A 17,095-nucleotide genomic window follows, 5' to 3' on the forward strand; every position below is an offset into this window, starting at 1 on the left:
ATAGATGGACTGCTCCCCCCCCTTTATAAAGCTCTCAGAAATCATAGCTTCTGATGTCACACATCTGATTAGTGAAGCACAAGTAAGTGTGTTATACCTGATTTTACACAGAGCTGTATATTTTAGTTTTGTGAATAGTTACACTAATACTTTACTTACAGGATAATATTGACCCTTTTTTGTATAAATGATTTTTCTACTTTTCCGTAAATAAAAAATTCTGATTGATTTTGATTAATTTCAACATGTGAGTATTCCTAAATGATTTGAGATTGAGAACCAGGTTCCCAAAGCTTGGGAACCCGGAGTGTGTAAACTGCTGGAATCTACCGAGCTCATGAGCTGACACCAGGAAGTTTTTATTCAAATCCAGTGTTGGATCCTTTTGTGCCATTTCTGGATCTCGATGCTGCCAAGGAAATTCTCTCGTTTATCCACTTGGCATGTTGTGAAGCATCCCCTCTCTCTCTCGGAAAGCTGGCAATTGGAAAGTTAATGACATGACAGCCGGAGAAAGCGTTTTTTTCCTACGGGGAGAATGCAGGCCCCGCCCCTCTCTGCAGCACTTTGCTGACCGTCCTCATGGCTAGTGGTAAGGAAGCATTGGTGTCCTTGTACCACCTGGGGTCAGTGATCGCTGCGGAGGGTCCCAGGGTGAGCTGGGCCACGTTGGGCACTTTCAGCAAGTTGTTGAGTTCATTGGCATGTGCCAGGATTTCCTGGATATCATCCTCATGGTATAGAGAAGAGATCAAAGCACTTCGGACAAATGGCCTCATCTTGGACAGAAACAGAGACACCCTGAAGCAGAAAGAGAAATTAATTACACTCAACTTCGCACATTCACCGATAACCGGTCTGAACAAATCCTGTGTAAACTTTAACCGCCCCCTAATCTATAAAGCGGAGAAGTGGAAGTTTATTGGGCCCCAGGATTAATCCAAGAGAACCTGTATAAACTGGGACTACAAGGGACTGAGGGTAGGGCAGTCGTGAGCGGGTGGAAATGTTCAGCATCTCTCCTCCAGGGAGAGAGTGTGCATCCCATTCCAACAATCTATCTGGTGTACGGGTGGAGTCCTGTAGCTCAGTGGTTAGAGCACTCGCTTTGCAAGTGAGAGACATGGGTTCAATTCCAGGCAGATCAAAACTTTGGGCAAGTTTCCTTACTCCACACAGAGCCTAATAATAATCCCTCCAAAACCAAAACCAATAATAAATTGGTCATTTTCAATCTACGACTGTTTGTGGGACATTGCTGTGCGCAATTGGCTGCCGCGTTCACCCACAAATATAGTCAATTCACTTTACAGTATATTCTGTGAAGCGCTTTGGGATGTCGAGAAGACGTGAAAAGCGCTATATCAAATGCAAGGATTATTATTATGATGCATGGACTTCTCAGTTTGGTTTGGATACTCTTAGAATATTACAGCACAGAAGGAGGCCATTCGGCCTTCGTGCCTGTGCCGGCTCTTTGGAAAAGCTATCCAATCAGTCCCACTCTCCCGCTCTTTTCCCATATCTTTGCAAATGTTTCCTTTTCAAGTACCTATCTAATTCCCTTTTAAAAGTTTTTATTGAATCGGTTTCCACCACCCTTTCAGGCCGTGCATTCCAGACGTAATCATGGATGGGTTTCCACATGTCAGATACCTGGCTGACTAAAAAAAAAAGGGGCACGACCCAGCCTTTATCACAATTATTAAGATTGGTGACATAGCCCTGGTACCTTGGTATCAGGTCCTGGCTTCTCGAGGCGAGCTTTGCCAGTGTTGTCATGAGCACGGTGATCATGCGGGGTGAGTACTTGGGCACACCGGCGGAGGCTCGAAGCTGCGTGATCTCAAACAGCAAGGCCTCCAGTGTCTCGAAGAACTTGGTGATTTGCTCAACTGTACAGCGCCTGTCATAAGACAAAGATGTGTATTCCCCGATGGCCCAAATCTGAAAGCAGAAAAGGTTTAGTGCAGTTTAACTCAGAGACTGCACTGAAGCAACAGACCTTACTGTCCTATTAGGAAGTTTTATTGAATTTGATTTCTCCCATTTTATTTGTGGGAAAAGCCAGTGTTCAGATGGAATAATACAGGTTTACATTGTGCAGCAGTTTCAAAATAAAACACACTGCAAAGCACATCCAAGGTAACCACCTCTCCAGCAAGGAGCCGACAATATTGCAGGCATCGAACATAGCCGAGGGCTGACTGCACCAACAAATTCTAATGCAATCCTCAAGGGCATTAATTATGTTTTTTATAATGTATGATTTTTACCCCAATCGTTAAGCATTCATGCTGAGATCCCTCCGTTATGTTATAAATTATTTAATTTAGTCAATTTACAGTATATTCCATGAAGCGCTTTGAGATCGAGCATTATATCAAATGCAAGTATTATTGTTATGAATTCACGACTGACGTGCAGGGTTAATGTGCTGCAGTGCTACTCTGGGAAGAGTTCTTGCTTGGACATGAGTTATCGAAGCAGTGAGTTTACCCTCTGTTCACTTACCACGTGGGTGAACAGATTTTCCTTGTGGTTGATGTTGCTGACAGCCCCACAAAACTCCAGCAGCTCTTTGGACTGTTCCACTATGAGGGCCGGGTGCAGCTTGCATAACACCAGCAGCTGTGAGCTGAACACTCTGTGGAATTGGAAAGGTGGATGAAAGAGAGAGAGAAAGAAAGAAAAGTTCAACAGTCTTCCTGTGGATATAACCTATTTCCATCCTCTTTCCCTCGCCTCTCCTCACTCACCGCTGTACTTCAGCCTTGAAATTGGGGATGTTGTACAGCAGACTGCTCCTCTCCAGGATCACCAAAACCAGCTGGTTGATGAGGGGCCCGTCTGCAAACTGGAGCCAGAAGGGAAAAGTGGTTGAGGATTTGGAAATCCAGGCACACGTCATGCATTTACCAGCAGTCGATCATAAGCTAGCTTCTGATTCTGGTTTGAAATCACAGCTCATCTTAAAATGCGAGACACGATTATTAATAATAATAATAATTGTACTTGATACAGTGCCTTTTCACACCACTGAGAGTCGCCACTTTTCTTTTTGAAGGGATTATTATTAAAAACACTACCATCTTATTAACACCTTATTAAAAACAGCTCGGGAGTCAGGGCACAATATTCAGGGTAACACTGAAAATCAACTTGAAACAAGATTTTATTTGGAAACAGTGCGAGTGCCACCCAAACCCATCCAAAATAATTTCCACGCTGTGGATAATAAACTTGGCTTCCTGCTACAGAAGCAGCAGAACAAGAAGGTAAGCAATCAGCTGGTAACAGCAGGAGAGGAGTGAGAACAGCCCTTTTGGGTGCAGACCAAGTCAGCCAAAGGAGCCACAAAGCAGTATTATTAAAATAAGTGCTGAGCCCAGGTTAGAGCACCCCCACCCCCAACTCCGAGGATCAATGGATAATGGGGCGAGCCATGCATCAGGGTAATCAAACAATTTGGAAAACACAAGGAACCAAGACAGTGACTTGAGGTAACTGGAAGCCTACCTATAATGTAATAATAATCCTTGCATTTGATACAGCACTTTATCACATCTTCAAGACATCTCAAGGCGCTTCACAGGATATACAATAAAGTGAACTGACTATATTAAGTGTCTGAATGTTTTACAACCTACAGCTTCAAAACAAACAGAAGCAAACACCAACTTTGTCAAACAGGGACGAGGTACCTATCGAGAACAATGGTTGCATTGTAATTGAAACCTATCTCTGTAGAGATCCAATGTTTGAGCCCAGAGAGCCAAATAGGCCATTCAACTCCTCGCTGTTTGTGGGACCTTATTACTCAGCGTAGTATTAATATTCAGACACACGTACACAGCAAGGAAAATAGTTGCAGTATACATCTCTTTAAATTTCTGGAAAGCTATGTTTAACTGCCTTAGCAAACAGCTATGAAAATACAAGTCAATTCAGCATATTATTTACAGGAAGCTTTTTCCATGGTTACCTTGGCTACAGAGGCAGGGCTCAGAATGAGAGCCTTAAACAAACTACACTCTCAAAGGGAAACGGTCGAGCGGACAACAATGATAAATAACTCAAGTAATAGATTCCGTACTTAATACCATGGCAACAAGCAAAACCCATTACCTCAGTGATAGCATTGAAGAAAACCTGTAGGAGAATGGGAACAATCTGAGCGCACTGCACAACTCTCGGTCGCTCAGCCATGTCTAGGAGAACTTCATGAAGCAGGTTTAACCTGTGGAAAGAATAACATCCTCAATGACGGCTGTGAGTATATTTATGTGTGTGTGTGTGTGAGTCCGTGTGTGTTTGACAGAGGGATAGAGAGACCGAATAGGAGACTGGAAATGAAGGAACGTGTGTATGGGACAGTGGGTGAGTGTGTGAAAGTGTATCTACAGCTTTACATAAAAAAAAGCTTTGTTGATTAAACCTGGTTTCAGTTTGAAATGACTGCACACTATACATATATCCATACATCACTCTTGTCTGAACACCAAATAAAATTTTCCCTCCAATAAACTAGGAGACATCAAGCGAGATGATGTGTAGTCCATTATACTCAATGTTTGCAATAATCCACCACAGTTGCTGTTCTCTGATATGTGGCAAAAAAACTTCTCGCTCCATCAATTTATAAATTTATTTATTTAAAAAAAAACATGCTCTTTATGCTTGGCACCTAATAGACCCCTAATTGTAGGAGGTGATAGTGGCAAAATCCCTCAAGTGACCCTCAGTGGGGAGGAGAGGGGCCATTTTAGCTCCTTGTACAAAACAAGCTCCTTTCTTCAACATTGAAGACTTAGTTGCAAGTCGACTTCCACACTAACACCTGCCCTGATCCGGTTGGTAAACATTACACTGAATACCAAGTTACACCTTTTTCAGAAGACGGGAAACTTTGCTACTGGTTACAACTATTGGCAGCAAATATACCATTTATTGGTCGATGACCAGGGAATAAGGAGAGTAAACACGAGACATGGGGATTCAGTGAGATATCACTGACTGGAATGCGGTATTGTATTCAAGTCTGAAGTGAAGTATAAGGTTGATACTTGTTGGAATATTCTCAATGCTGTTAATAATATGACTATTTTTCCTATTTTCTGCCCTAATCTCCCACAAGGAGCATTCCCCAATGGAAGACAAACAAGCTTCCTGCTCCAATGTTCCCACATTCCTGGGTCCGTGTCAATGCCGCTGTACCTGACGCAGAATGGCTTAGCCGCCCAGACCTGTGTCCCAGCCTGGAATCTCCAGGAACATGAGGGACCAGAATAGTGACAACATTTATCCTCCAGTTAAAGACCTGTGAACTGATTGATGAGTGTGCGTGTGTACCTATCAATGGTGTCTCCGGTCCCTGCCTCTGGCCGGAGAATATACATAAACATGCTCCTGTAGTGAGGGTGCCGTAAAGCTTCCGTGCAGTTCGTTGGCTTCCTGCTCGTATCAGTCCCCTTCTCGCTCACAGAACTCACTGACCTAGAGATGAGAGGAGAGCAGAGCTGTAGCCAGTCGGTCCAAGCATGAACTCGAGCCGCCCAACAAGTAGCCAGAGAAACTCGGCCATCGGTTCTCACCATACAATTCGCACCCGTCACAAAGCTTTGATCACTACCAGCATCACACGCGCATTGGGAATGAGCTGGAATGAGTCTGTGGTTGTGGCTGCAGTGGAGCAGGTTCATGAGGAAACAAACTGGTTCAGTTTAAATAACAATAAACTAATAACCTTTGTATTTGCTATGGAGCTTTTCATGTCAGGAGGGCATAGAATCATAGAATCACAGAATTATACAGCACAGAAGGAGGGCATTCGGTCCATCGTGTCTGGACTGGCTTTTTGAAAAGAGCTTCCAAATCAATCCCACTCTCCTGCGCTCTCCCCATAGCTCTGCAAACCTGTCCTCCCCAAAGTGCTTCATGAGGTTTACTGTAATGTGTAGTAACCTTGTAATTTGAAGGAGAAATATTTTTAAAAACTGAACTTTTGTTCTCTTAAGAATTCAAAAATCTGCATTCGCCACCAAAAGGAATGAAGTTTTAAAATCTCGTCCAACTTACAGGTAATGGATTCCTTATCGTTACTTTGAATCTGATTTTAGTATGTTGGATCAATGTTCACACACAGGGTAGTTAGTACCTGAGCTGGTGCTGACGCACAGACATACACAGATGTCAGTGAGTACCTGAGTTGAGCGTCAAGTGCCACTGTCAAGCAGGGCAGGTCAAGGAGTGAATGGAGCATCTCAATGGCTGTGTCGTAGTCAATCAGCACAGGCAGCAGGTCAATGAACTCGGGGAACAAAGACGAGCTGTTCCAAGCTACAAACTGGTGACAGATGAGAAAGTAACGGTTACTGAAAGAAAACAACCACGAATAGTTTCAAAAGCTGAGTTTGATGTGTGTCAGGGCGGCTCACTGCCCTGATGCTGTCGATTTACTATCAATCAACCCACGCATTCCAAAAACACCCTTTGGAACTCAAACCCACAGTCCCTTCACCTCCCCCACCCCACTCTCTTGCCTCCTTGAAGAGCCTCCTCTTTGACCTTCAGTCAAACTCCAACCCCCAACTCATCCCAAACCCCAGATGGATGCAAGTCCTTGACTGTCCAGCTTTTTGGGACGTCCTGCCAACATGAAAGGCCCTATACAAATGTCATTTGTTGTTATTGTAATTATATCATGTTACACTAGGCAAAAAAAGAGAAAATGGGAGAAGAGGAAACGGGATTCTGTATTGTGAATCTGGCTCCAAATTAATAATTTAAGGCGGGAGTGGGGGGCTGGTGGGGTGTGGGGGGAGCAACCTATTAGCTGCTGAGGGCTGGATGCCCTATTTGAGAAACGTCTTAGGGCCTCATATCCAATATTTTTGTGTTTTCCTTCCAGAAACATAACATAAACGGGTTATTGAGGGAGCGGTTGGGTCAGCTGAAAAAAAAGGGTGGGAGAGGGGAGGAACTCGGCCTGTGGGTCGCCATTTAGGACCACCTTGATTTAAGGGACGAGTCTCTCTTGTTGGCCTTTTTTAAAAAAAATAAAATCAATGAATTAGTGAGATCACGGTCTTGCCTTCAACAAACTTGGGAAGCTCCTGCGGAAGATGCCAACGCTCTCGCTCAGAGTTTTTACATTTTCTCTGCAAAACTGGACAAACTCAAAGGCCATCATCGGGTCCTGGTAGAGCTCAGTGGGGATCTTAGTGAAGAGACGTTTGTAAACAGCTTCCGAGTCCACTCCTGCCGTCTCACCTGAGACATGGAGACAATATGTACACAGTACTGAGCGTAATGAAATATTTCCATTTAAAACATTGGTTCATCACCCCGAATCAGCTCAGTTTCACACAATGAGCTACTTTGTTGTGTAGTGACTATTATACAGGTAATTAGGTCTGCAGCATCTCAAAAACAATGCGAAATAACAGACAAGTCTGTTTCCTTCAAACTTGTTTTTGTAATGAATATTAGCCAGAGAACTAACTGACTGTTATAAATAATAATAGTTCTTGCATTTGAGATTGCGCCTTACCACGTCTCTGAGACGTCTCAAAGCACTTGAAAGAATATGTATGCTGTAATATACTGTAAAGTAAATTTACTGTATAGTTTGTGGGTGAAAAGCGGCAGCCAATTGCGCACAGCAGTGTCCCAAACAGTTAAGGATTGAGTGACCAGCTGATCATTTTGAATTTATTATTGAGTGTTGTTTAATGAGATCCTCCTGATGTGAAAGACGCGATATCAAACGTAAGGGATTATTACTTACTGTGATTGAGGTAGAACTGAGCGACTGGAAGCAAAACTCTAGCAAAGGTGGAGTCTGCACAGATCCTCCCGTACAGAGCTTTCACCACAGGAAAGGCTCGATACACAAACAACATATCCTGTCGGCAGATGAGGTCCAGCAAGATCACCGCTTCAACCAGACACTAAAAGAGACAGAAACTGTACTAGCACAGAGAGAGAGATAGAGACAGAGAAAGTCGTACAGGTGCCACGTGGACACTAAAGCAGACACTTTCCTGAATACATTTTATTGCAAAGAATTTGTTCCCAATATAGTAAACCTCATAAGTTGTACAATTTGGAACATATATTTAATATGACTTATGCAAAGTATGAATTATGTCAAACTCATACAGAATATAAACTCTTGAACAGGTTTTACTGTACGATTCTCACTCTGGGTTCTCAAGTTACTTACCGCTTTCTGAAGATCCGAATCTGACTTCTTTAGGGCTTCTGTTGCAAAATAAAAATAAAAAAAAAATGTTTTATACAGCCAGAGAAACTCTTCTCGCCTCAGCAATGCACAGAAATGTGAGCTTGAATCCCAGCCAGGAGTTTGAACCCACAAGTTTCTGACCCAATGGCAAGTGCGGTACAATTGAGCCAGGCTCACAGCCTCATATTCCTCCCCCACCCCAAGGAAAGGCGTTGTTAATGGTGCACAATCAAGCACTGCCGGAGAAAGATTCAGCAGATCAATCGCTTATATTGAATGATGTGATTATTGGCTATTTACCCCCCTCTAGTGGTGAATATCACCATTTCCTCTGGTCAGTTCACACTCAAAAGTATTGGTCACATACGTCTGGTCGCCTCTCCATGGAGTCACTGTCTAAGATGACTGATGGTGGGCGCGCGCACACACACACACAGTCCAAATCCTGTGCTGCTCGTGCCAGACAATAGGAGAGGCGTTGGTGCACGAGTGACATTGGCAAATCTCTGAACCGAAAAAATGTACGTTTGGTAACAGAATGCAGGCAGTAAAGCAGAGGAGGGCAAGTTTTGAATGCAGTCCAAACTCTCCCTTTGTTGATCTCACACTTACTTCTGTCGCTCTGTTCGATAAGTCGGTTGCAATACTCAAATACCTTCTCCCTCAGACGCTCCTTAGGGGGCATCAGGCGGCTTGAGGTGGAACAAGCAGAAACCATTGACATTATAGAGCTGTCCAACTCTGATTTCTCGTCTGGAAAGCAGGATTACAAAGATTAACTGTGTGACATCAAGAGGCAGCTCTTCCATGCAATTCAGATAAGATTCAGGTAAGCGCGTCGTAGAATCATAGAATTATAAAGCACAGGAGGCCATTCGGCCCAGCTCTTGTGCCAGCTCTTTGAAAAGAGCTTCCAAATCAATCTCACTCCCCATAGCCCTGCAAACTTGTCCTCCCCACTTGGGAGAAATACTTTAATGAACGGGCAGGGGAAGCAGCCAGAATTATTTAAATGTCGTAAAAGTTGCGAGGAGAAAAAAGCACAAGGTTACTGATGAATATTCAAACTCTAATCTTCCTGGACATAATGGAAAATGAATCACAATTGGTTAAGCGTATTTAAAAATGTGCAACTTTTACCCATTATAATTGGCTTTATAATAGTAATAAGAATCATCCATGGATTTCTGTTGTATTTGTAGGCAGCCAATTTATGAACAGCAAGGTCCCACAAAGGGGAAACAAGAGGATTTATCTGGGGAGGTTGGCCTGGACAGCGGGAGAAACTCTCTTCTCTTTTCAAAGCGGGTCTCCGGATCTTTAACATCCATCTTCGCGCAAAGTGAAATTTCATTCTTTGAGTTACACTGACTCTATTTTGCGAGATCTGCAACACCGTTTGTAATTTAGCAAATCCCGCAAGTGTTGCATCTGGTTTTCCAGAACGTCTCTTTGGTTGTCGATCTGTTTCGACGTCACGAAGCAGAACACGCTGCAGAATCAAGCGATCACACGATTTCAGTAGTAAACCTGTACCTGCTTCGGGGCTGCTGGCTCCTTCCGCCTCATAACACAGCAGCCACTTTTTGATCATGGAGAAGGAATGCATGTTCAGCCATTGGTCCTCTGTGTAGTACTGACCAATGGAGAGCACTGTGAAAAAGTCCCCGGCCACTGCTCCATCTACCTCCAAAACAGGTGCAGGCTGCAGCAGAAAGAAAATAATAATACTTGCATTTGATATAGCGCCTTATCAACTTGTAACATACTGTAAAGCGTAGTGACTGTGTGTTTTATGGGTGAAAATCAATGTTAAGCACTGGAAGCTAACCATGGCACAAGGGTGCACAGAAACAGACATGATTCTGGGTCACAGAACATCCCAGAAGGACATAAGGGATGGAAAGGGTGCAACGTAAATTCACTGGGTTGATACTGGCTAGATTGTTCTTTTTTTTCCTCCAATGGAGCACACAGCACATTGAGACGAGACACAACTACAATCCTTGCATTTGATAAGGCGCCTTATCACGTCTTGAAGAAGTCTCAAAGCGCTTCGCAAAATATACTGTAAAGTGAATTGACTGTACGTTTCGTGGACGAAATGCGGCAGACAATTGCGCACAGCAGTGTCCCACACGTGGATTGAGTGACCAAATTATTATTATTATTTATAAAGCAAATTTGTTTGTATTTAGAATTTATTACCTGGTAATACCTCTTAATTTATTATCTGGTTCATTGGGGCCAGATCAATCAAGACATTTATCCATTTCCCTTTTGAATGATCTTTTGATTTAGCCTCAACAGCCATTGGGCACTATATTTCTCAAGACTGTACGATAATTAACAGAGAATAGGGTACATTCCAAACCTTAATACAGACTGGCATTAATCTGGCCGCAGCTCCCGATTACCTGTCTCAATCTCGGACTGGAGAAGAATCCTCCGGAGGAAATGGGGATCCCCTGCACTGTACTTGCATATCTCAGCCAGTCAACGAGTTTCCTACTCATAGTATTCACCTGCTCTGAGGAGCCAAACACAGGGAAATCAGTGTGTCTGAAGAGAGAGAGACAGAGAGAGAGAGAGAGAGAGACAGAGAGAGAGTAAATATGTATCTTTCTAAAACAACATACTGGGGCTCATAAAAGCTAGATATCTTTCAATTGAACACTTTCTCAAAATAATGGAATGGTGTTTGACAACTTCGACACTGTAATACGTGTTCTCTTCCTGTCTGCCCTTTTTTCCTGCACAATATTTTGTTGCCTGCTCGTACAATTATTTTGCAAGTCCCTCTGTCAAATATTTCACTGAACAGGATACTGCCACCAAGTAGTGCACAGTGTAGAAGAGCACAAATACCCTTGAGTCAGTCGTACTGTTTGTAACGCCTCAAGTCAGGTATGTTAAGGCTGTTCCAGAGACTAAGTAATAATAATACTTGTATTTGATATAGCACCTTATCTCGTATTCGAAATGTCTCAAAGCCTTCACAGAAAAAACTGTAAAGTGAATTGACTGTATATTTTGTGGGTAAAATGCAGCAGCAATGTCGCACAAACAACCTGGAAAAGCGATCCACCAAGTAACTAACAACTGGGTTCTGACTTATTGCTAGATAAACAGAGGCGTGTGGAGTAAGGAAACTTGTGTAAAGTTGCGCCCTGCGTGGGAGTTGAACCCAGGTCTTCTCTCTTGTGAGGCGAGCGTGCTAACTAATACGCCACAGGACTCCACAAGTCATCAATGGTTGCTGCAACCATTCCGTGCTTTCGGGTAGCAACAGTTACATTTTGCCCATCCCGCAGGAAGAATAGTTATCTGTGCCATTCATTATCCATCTGAGGATTTACCTTCATTCAGAGCCTCAGGTGTGAGATCAAGGACCTTGGATAGAATAGGTAACAGGTGCCGCAAACTTTGTCCCTCAGCCTGGCGGGATTCTAACAGTTTCAGAACACGGCCACACACACCCTCAATCTCATCTTCCTTGTTCCCCTGTGGGTGGAAATTGCAACCTCAATGTTTGTCAGCCTTCAGTATAGAATAGGAAGCAAAGTGCAAACTTTTTTTGTCTATTCAGTACAGCAGAGTTCTTTGATTCTAGATTTGTCTGGAATTCTGGGCTATGGTTTAGGAATACTTATGATTTTTTTGTGACTGCGGAGATGGGACTGCAATGGTCTTTTGCAGTCATGTAGCTTTATAAACAATCCAAGCACAATGTGAGGGCTTTTGATAAGAGTAAATAGGGAGAAACTGTATCCTCTGGGTTGGTAACCAGAGGACACAGATTTAGGATAATTGTCAAAAGAACCAGAGGAGAGACAAGGAGACATTTTTTTTCCCCCTGAGAGTTGTTACAATCTGGAATGCACTGGCTGAAAGGATGGTGCAAGCAGATTCAAGAGTAGCTTTCAAAAGGCATTTGGATAGGTACCTAAAAAAGAAAAATTTACAGGGTTATGGAGTAAGAGAGGGGAAAGTGGGACTAGTTGGGTAGTTCTTTCAAAGAGCCAGCACAGGCACGGTGGGCCGAATGGCCTCCTTCTGTGCTGTAAGATTCCATGATTCTAAGTGTGATCTGGCATCTAACTTACCTGGGCTAGCAACACTCCCAACAAGAGGCTTACAGTTTTCGTATCAACCATCTCATTGCATGAGACAGTCAAAGCATCGCAGGGCAACACCTCTCGCAGAATGGCTGAGCACAGGACCTGCACTGGAGGCGTGGTCTTCGACAAGCACAAGGTGCTCAGGAGTTTTTGAAGGACGTCACTGGGAAGTCTAGACACAAAATGAAAGAGACAAATAAAACATTAACTTACGGGAACAAACAAAAGATCAATCTCAGATGCTAATTAAATAACCGGAGCCTAGTTACATCCATGCTGTTAACACTTCTATCCCATGATTAACCCTCAAGTGTCCAGACCAGACAACAAAATGCTGCAAAAATATGTCATAGACATCTAAAATATAATGAATGAGAAACTACCTTGTAAGTCTCCCCCTCACTCCCAACCAGCTATTTTATATTAAAGGTTTTAAAATAGATTTTATGACAATAAAATAATACAGCAAGGAGCAGGTTATTGGGGTTGTGAGCAATTAGCTCCAGTGGATGAGACAGAACCATCCCAGGTTTGATGGGTCAAATGGAATCTGACTATTATATTAAGTCAATCATAAAACTGAAATAACTAACTGTACTTCAACAATCCAACCCGAAAATAAATAAATAAAGTAAACTAGCATCACATGCTGAAATTTCCCCCCTACTCTTCCTCTTTTGTTTTAAAACAATTCCCCGAAAGTTCTTACTTTCTGCCGTATTTCGTAACCGAGACAATCAGAAAGACTTTCTGAAGGGAATCAACAGTTTCGTTATTGTATTCCTTGTTGTGGAGCAAAGTGGAGATGCGGCAGCAGAATTTCTGCAGGTCTTCATCTTGTACTTCCCTGAAGAAGAAAACGCATCTCTGAACTCTTTGCTGACACGGTTTCACGTGGTTTTCTTTTGCTTTTTTCCCCTCACAAAATAGTCCCACTTTACAATATATTCTGTGAAGCGTTTTGAGATGTTGCGATGATGTTTTAAGGCACTGTATCATATGTAAGGATTATTATCATGGCCTTACATATGGGAAAAAAAAAGAACTTTTATTCCTCCACCCTGACAGTAGCCGAGGTTCTATAGTAATAACTTAATGAATATAAGGTAGTTTTTGTGATTCAAACATACAAAAGAGCCTAAATAACGCAAAAAACATTGGCACAACAAGGACCCGGAAACAGCGATGAAGAAAATGTATCTGGAAGGTGTTAATAATAATAACGATCCTTGCATTTGGTACAATGCCCACAGTGTCAAGATTATCTGGAAGCACTTCAAGGAGTTTCTGTACATTCAAAGTCACAGCCAATTTGGTGCGTATCAACAACCCATCGGCCGCTGTGGAGTGAGTGACCGTTTTGGGGGATCTGTCAGCAGAGACTCCTATGTTTTTTCCGGTGGACTGTGGGTTCTTCATTAACATCCACGTAAACATCACCGTTACCTCGGTTTACCGTCTCACCCCCAGTGCGGCCCCTCTCGGCAATGCCCCCCTCCCCCTCCCAGGTTGGCGAGAGCCAAGGCTCTGGGGACCTCCCTCCACAGAGTGCCCCGTGAGGAGGCAACTGCTGCCGCCCAACCGGCTATAGCCGCGGCCTGGCCTGGGCCCCCCCCCCGGTACCCGCCCCCCCCCGGTACCCGCCCCCCCCCCCGGTACCTGCGCCCCCCCCCCCCCCGGTACCTCGCCTGCCTCAGGAGACTCTCAGCTGAGGCCGAAAACATCTCTCCGCCAACTCCTCAACTGCGGCTCTGCAATGGTGGGGGGAAGGGAGAGGCGGCGCACACAAGGCACTGCCCTGTACCGTCCCGCTTGGCGGTCCGGCTGGAACACCGCCTCCACAGAGATTGGTTCCGGGGACTTCCAGTGAATAGCCAAGTGACCTGGTCTGTCTGTCTGTGTCTGTCTGTCTGTCTGTCTGTCTCCCACCCCTCGAAGTTCCCTTTGGTTTAAAGTCTGGTCACGAATGTAAAATGGCTCTTTTTTTTAGAAAAAAAATCACCGGAGCTGCCAAATGTTTTCAACAAAAAAATAAGAAACCTGGATGCCAACAAATAGCGAGAGAACGCCCGGCAGCTGCGGCTTCGAGCCTGAGTTTCTTGATCAGCTACTTGATGGGCATTTGTTTTTGATGCGGTGGAAAGGACCCGGATCCTGAAACAGAGAGACCGCATCCATTGTACAATGACACAAATATGCTGGTGTGGTACAACCTGGGACTCCAGCGCAGTGCTGGGGTGTGTGCGTGCGAGCGTGCGAGCGGGGGGCAGGCGGTGGGGTATTGCATTGCTGGATGTGCCATTCTTCGGATGAGACATTAAACTGAGGTCCCGTCTGCCTGTTCGGGTGGATGTTTAAGATCTCATGGCGCTATTCGAAAAGAAAAGGGGGTTTCTCCTGGTGTCCCCTAATAAAATTGGCCATTCCTTTCATTGCTGTCTGTGGGACATTGCTGTGTGCAATTGTGCTGCCGTATCTGCCTACAAATGCAGTCACTTCATTCCTGTGAAGCGTTTCGAGACTCGTCTCCGAGTTGATAAGGCATTATACCAAATGCAAGGATTAATATTATTATTAAAACTTGAGAGGATATGAAGTTGGTCGGATACATTGAAGGGTTACTGTTGAGCTTTACTTATAACGAACGTTTCACCAGTCAACAGAAGGTCACGATCAGCAAACATTCTTCAGAGACTGCGCAGAGCAATGGTGCATTAGTCAGTTGTTTGGAACATGACACAAGCATGCATGCGACTGCCAGGATGATGGAAGGCGAACTGGAAGGACCTTGGTCTTCTTTCGCTAGCAATTCTTATGTTTAAACTCTCACTGTCCGGAGAAGACAAAGGGAAACAGCTGATGTATTCAGACTCTATTCGGTAAGTGGATTTCTGACCAAAACAAAATGTTTCCAGTGGGCTGTGTAGTCTGGCACCTAGCCTCATATCTGAGGGCGGATATTTGGCAGTACCCAGTTCCTGGTTGGAAATAAACATTAAGACGAAGTATGCTTTCAAAGAATGTACTGGATTGCAATGTGCTGAAATGTGGATGTTGGCCAGTGCAAGCCATTTTCACCTCCAGCGCAAAGAATTATCCGAAGGAACATAAACAAGAATCAAGCAGGTCTCCTATTACCTCAAAACATTTGTTTGTTTTCTTGAAGAACAGTCAGCAAACTTTTCAAAATCCTATTTGAAACACTGGTTTTAACATTCACTCAGTTTTCTGCCATTTTTTGTTTTGTCCCCAGATCCCTTTCATGACATCCTTGTACAGTGTTAACCAAAGCGGGTAAAATTCTTAGCAAAATCGTTAAATATTTACATTATATTTCAAAGTTGCATCAAAATATTTATTCAAACATTTGCAATTTGTTTATTCCCCCCCACCACCGTGAACCTTCTTACAAAACTGATTTAAATAGTACATCCATTTAAATGTACTAAATGGACATTAACAAACTGTGCGGAAAGTTGCTATTAACAGAATAGGTTAAAGCTTAAATCAAAGATAATAATTTGGTCATTTAATCCACAACGGTTTGTGGGACACCGCTGTGTGTAATTGGCTACTCGCTTCGCCCACAAAATATACAGTCAGTTCACTTTAGAGTATATTCTATGAAGCGCTTTAAAACATTATATCATATGTATGGATTATTATTAATATTTCAGGATCAGAAAGCAATGGTTAAGTTTATATCCTTGAACCTCTTTCTAGATCCAGACTAATGAAAGATCAATTAACCTATGGACACACCTTAACTCCTTCTCCACTTGGCAAGATATCTCCTTGGTACCTTAGAAAAAGATTCAAGAATCTGTACACTTTGGGTTCTGAGGGCAGTTGTTTCTTCCACTTTCCGTTCTGTTGAGGTGCTTGAAGTTCTTTTCCTTTCAAATGAGTAATGGTTCCTCTGGTACCTGATCTAAGTGATTATTATTCATGCGAGTATTGACTGTATTGGCAGGTTACATAGGCACTGCCAAATACCACCCAATATTCCACCCACTTACTTTCCAGCACAAATTTCTGTACAGCCATCAAGAATGGCAATTTTGACTGATTCTTCTCTTCCTAAAACAGGGTCATGGACAGCAACTGAGACGAGCAACAAGCCTGAAATTAACTAAATCAGCACAGACTACAATTATATGATCAGTAAATTGCTAGAAGACGCTTTGTTTTCCTAATAGTACAATCACATTGCATTGTACCATTCATAAATCCAGCAACCTTACAGTAACCTGTGGTGGAGCTTCATAACCTTTACTCTGACTCTTTTTCTGTAGACGTGAAGTATTTATGAATTGTAATAGTTTTCAATTGTTAGTTCACTTACACCGTAGCGATCCATTCAAAAAAGGTGTGTGTCACAAGTGGCAGGAGACCAGAGGGAGGAAATTAAACCACAGAACAAGCAGGTAGAGATTTCTCTTTAATATATATTTTAATTGTCAATAAAAACCTATGCTGCAGGGTTCCCCACGGCACCTCCTCTGCAGCTCAGGCAGCTTTTTTCTCTCTCTCATGATGAAGATACCATGAACAGAAACAGGAAACAAACAAAAAAAAGGAAACAAAAAAACAATTTTGCTTTTTTTAAAAAAAAACGTTCTTCCTTAAGTCTCGTCGCCTTCCCTCCATTTGCATCATAATCACATTCAAGTTGCTATAAACCGGTACGGCTCTTCCTTGTGTTTTAGCCCAATTTAACAAACAT

The 17,095-nt window shown here is 43.2% G+C and overlaps 1 protein-coding gene across 2 annotated transcripts; it reads right to left on the reverse strand.

Annotated features, from left to right (window-relative positions):
• Positions 1–142: 142 nt before the first annotated feature.
• On the reverse strand, positions 143–14,206 carry ap5z1 (adaptor related protein complex 5 subunit zeta 1). Of its 2 annotated transcripts, XM_007903479.2 has the most exons (17): positions 14,053–14,206; positions 13,079–13,216; positions 12,355–12,541; positions 11,608–11,752; positions 10,666–10,778; positions 9,785–9,953; positions 8,861–9,001; positions 8,228–8,265; positions 7,790–7,952; positions 7,094–7,272; positions 6,204–6,346; positions 5,353–5,496; positions 4,129–4,240; positions 2,760–2,857; positions 2,515–2,647; positions 1,733–1,947; positions 143–801 (listed from the first exon to the last, which is right to left on the reverse strand). In XM_007903479.2, exons 1-17 carry the CDS (start codon positions 14,091–14,093, stop codon positions 528–530), a joined length of 2,433 nt encoding a protein of 810 aa, XP_007901670.1. In that variant the 5' UTR covers positions 14,094–14,206; the 3' UTR covers positions 143–527. The 2 variants fall into 2 exon arrangements, with proteins under 2 accessions (XP_007901670.1, XP_042196896.1); XM_042340962.1 differs by lacking the exons at positions 12,355–12,541; positions 13,079–13,216; positions 14,053–14,206 and having other exon boundaries at positions 10,666–10,773; positions 11,608–11,657.
• Positions 14,207–17,095: the final 2,889 nt, after the last annotated feature.

The sequence above is a fragment of the Callorhinchus milii genome, unplaced genomic scaffold, assembly GCF_018977255.1.
Source record: "Callorhinchus milii isolate IMCB2004 unplaced genomic scaffold, IMCB_Cmil_1.0 Scaffold16, whole genome shotgun sequence".
Classification (NCBI taxonomy): Eukaryota; Metazoa; Chordata; class Chondrichthyes; order Chimaeriformes; family Callorhinchidae; genus Callorhinchus; species Callorhinchus milii.